The 3,537-nt window shown below is 49.1% G+C and overlaps 1 protein-coding gene across 1 annotated transcript in view; it reads left to right on the forward strand.

Annotated features, from left to right (window-relative positions):
• UBAC1 (UBA domain containing 1) overlaps window positions 1–1,422 on the forward strand; it is a 38,072-nt gene extending 36,650 nt beyond the window's left edge. Inside the window, exon 10 of the mRNA XM_019641944.1 lies at window positions 848–1,422. Within this exon, the coding sequence (XP_019497489.1) occupies window positions 848–963 (116 nt within the window). The 3' untranslated portion in view covers window positions 964–1,422. The remainder of the gene's footprint in view (window positions 1–847) is intronic.
• Window positions 1,423–3,537: the final 2,115 nt, after the last annotated feature.

Genomic DNA, 3,537 nt, shown 5'->3' on the forward strand with positions numbered 1-3,537 from the left:
CTAGATGCCAAGTTGTCTTTCTGACATGTTCAACTGGTTTTCTGAGGATTTTAATCTGGGGGACCTCCAGCGATTGTCTCAGGGTTGGGAGGGTTGTCAGGTCATAAACAGAATGGGCCACGCTCCCACATGACCCTGAGTAGCTGTGAACTCCTTGACTAAATGCCTCCCATGAAGCCTGCAAACTTGGGCGCCCTGCAGCGTGTGTGCTCTTTCCCATAGCTGGTGTTGTGTGGATTGTAGAGCTTTTGGCTGGACGGCACCTCTGTTTTCTGGGAGAGCAATTATGTAAAACTGTTTAGAAAATCAGTTTTCATTTTAAAGAACTGCTCAGTTACATTTTTAATGAGCTGTTTTTTTAAAGTCATGTTCTCAAGATTGAACATTTTTATTTTTCCAATTAGATATTATCAAATTTGCAACAAATATCTTCATATGTAAGTCTTTTCTGCATGAGATATTTTCCTGCCAGGGTAGGACTGGAAGTGGAATTACTGAGTCACAGGCTGAGACTATTTTTAAGATTCCTGATAGCTGTTGCCAAATTGCTTTCCAGAATCGGTGTTCCAGTGAACACACCGAGGCATGTCACCACCACCACCATCACCACCACCAGAACTGGAAACACTGCCTTCTGATTTCAAGCCTACTGGTTTGATAAGCAGACCAGACACTGTGGGTAGTGGTTAGCAGGGATCTCTGCAGTGACCTGGGCTTTCTGGGCATCCTGTCTTCATTAAGAAGCTGTAGGAGGTTCCTCCAGCGTGTGTGCGTGTGTGTGCGCGCGCGTGTGCGTGCAGGTGTGCAGAGGGAGCAATTACTCAGCTTGGCTCTGTTTTCCTCACAGCATTTGAAGACATGCTTGAAAACCCACTGAACAGCACCCAGTGGATGAACGACCCCGAGACGGGGCCGGTCATGCTGCAGATCTCCAGAATCTTCCAGACCCTGAACCGCACGTAGGCGGTGCCTGCCTGCACTGCTGAGCTGCCCCAGTGGCCTGGCCGGGAGGGGGCGGGCCTCTTAATTCTCAACCAAGTGTGGGGAGAGCAGGGAGACCCCAGGTGGGGGCAGCTGTCCCCGAACCCCGCCCTCAGAGCCCTGCCCTGGATTGTCAGGGCTCCAGGCTGTGCTCATGCTTGTCTTATTGCTTAGAAACTCGGGTGCGGCGGTGTGCCAGACCGCAGTCCAGCCAGCCTGTGACAGTGTTTACAAACAAGTGGTTGTACACAGGGAGGGCTGCCTCCCTCCAGGGGGTCCCTCTGGGCTCTTGAAACGCTACTTGAATTGACCCATAGGCGCTGCTTGTAGAGTCCACTTGCTGTTAAGAAGACGACCTGTTTCAATCCAGAGTGTTCCCGTGACTAAGTAGAGGACCTCACAGAAGACTTTTCTTTAATAAATTCCCGTTTTCCTACTTTCTCTGTAGTGTTGTTATTCTAGTGTCAAAGAAGTTGTATGTTTGCATCCTTTATAAAGTTAGCGTGCTTGCCACCACCTGCGGCACGAGCTGCTTGCCACATCAATATTTTGTTGGCCAAACTTCCTGTTTTCATTGGCGTTAGGGGGCTGACAGTCCCTGAAGCCCGGCATGCCATCCCAGGTCGCCAGTGGCAGAGTCTGAGCACCCGCAGACTTGCCCTGCCGCCTCTGGCCGCCTTTTTTTTTTTTTTAATTCAAATTTTTATTTGTTTACGTGTAGGTACCTGTTTTTTGTATTATAAAGGAATTTTAGCATTTATTTTTTAACATATTATGGTACAAGAAATTTTATGTACCAGCAACAAATTTACAATATTTACGCATCATAGAAGGCCAAGAACTCTTTCTTGTTGCAAGTTTGTTGTAAGTTCAACAAAACTGATGAACATATTCCAGGGTATTGTTTTGCATGTGGATATCGTTATTGATTTCTGGAGTTACACTTTTAACTCAACCATAAATAAAAGAATGAAAAACATATGTATACACATTTTAAGAAAGAAAAAAAATATTAAAATTACACTGACAGTAACTACTTTGAGCACCTTTTGTAATTGCAGAAGTCAAACGTGATTTGTATTTATCTTTTGTTATTGGTATATATTCAGTATTACAATTTTTTTTTTAATTGTGAATAATCTGGCCGCCTTTTTAAAAGACATCTGGGTTTTAAAATGAGCAAGTGAGTTTCCTTTTTCTTTTTAACTCTGCTCATTATTTATAAAACAGTTGATTGTTGGATATGATTTCTTGAAGCTTCTCCCCTGAAGCAGCCCCGCCTGGCCCCAATCTTAGCCACCCATTGCTCGCCCGCCCGCCTGCCTGCCACAGCCGGGCTCCCGCCCATCTCAGCTGAGCCAGGATGTTTGAAGGAGATATTTTCAAACATTTTTTGTTCTTGAGATTCAGATTTAAAACTTCTGGACAGAAATAAAATTTTAAAGGTAGTGAATCTCACATCTTCTAAGCATCACTTAAGACAAACATCCGTGAAGCTGTCGTGTGAAGAGCTTGGGGGATTTGCTCAGCACTCTCACTCCTGTTTGACATCCTGGGGACTGGCCTGGCATGAGCCTGGGGGAGCACCTCGGGGGCGGGCCCCAGACTCACTGGTGCACCTTCATTCTGTCAGATGTCAGGCGTGCCCTCATTAACAAGCACGCAGTGCACAGGCCGCCACTTCTCCGAGGCTGTCCACTGTTGGAGCAGCCCGAGTTGGGGGCTTTGGTTGAAGAAGCCCCTTACCTTTCACACCTGGAGACAGAGCAGGAGTTCCTGGCCTTCGCGGCCAGCCCTCCTTCAGACACGATTCCCAGAAGCCTCGGCAGCCCCACCTTAAAGCCAGGGCCGCCCAGGCTTCCCAACCTCCACCTGGACTAGGAATTTGGAAGCTGCCAGTTGGTGCTCCGACCTGGACCTGCTCCCGTCACCTCCGTATTGCCACCTGCCATCCTTTTGAAGTGGCTTTGGGTGATGAGGGATTTGGGGCCTGATGGCCATCAGAATGTCCTCCAGAGTGGCCCTCTCTGCACTCTGTTCCTACAAGATCTGGGGCTATTTTAAGTCAAATGTGGGCCAGAAAGAAGCGGGAAGCGTCTGCTCCAGTCAACAGATACAGTGCCCTGGGCACATCTGCAGAATTTATCCTTTTCAAGAGCATTTTTGCCTCTAAACTCAAAGGCCCCAAAGAAAAGGATGCAGGGAGCAGGTCTGCCCCAGTCACCTGTGTTCCCAGGGGCAGCTGGGTGTGAGATGCTTGGGGGTCATCTGGCCAGAGTCAAGTATTCCAGAAAGCGCTGGCCCTAACTGCAGGGCTGGGAGACCCCAACATTGGGTTGGGGTGATGGGGACTTGATGCACATGCCGAGATCCACTCCGAGGCATCCCCCCCACCCCTGTCCTGCCACGAGGGCTGGAACCCAGGGCTGGCTCCGGGGCTCCGTGGCAGAAAGCAGTCCACTCACTCCATTACCCAGTTGCCAGCTACACAATGGTGGTGCAGGATGGGCTGCAGTGTGAGGACGGGAATGGCTGGGGGCCCGGCAGTCGCTCCAG

The sequence above is a fragment of the Hipposideros armiger genome, unplaced genomic scaffold, assembly GCF_001890085.2.
Source record: "Hipposideros armiger isolate ML-2016 unplaced genomic scaffold, ASM189008v1 scaffold_3, whole genome shotgun sequence".
Lineage (NCBI taxonomy): Eukaryota > Metazoa > Chordata > Mammalia > Chiroptera > Hipposideridae > Hipposideros > Hipposideros armiger.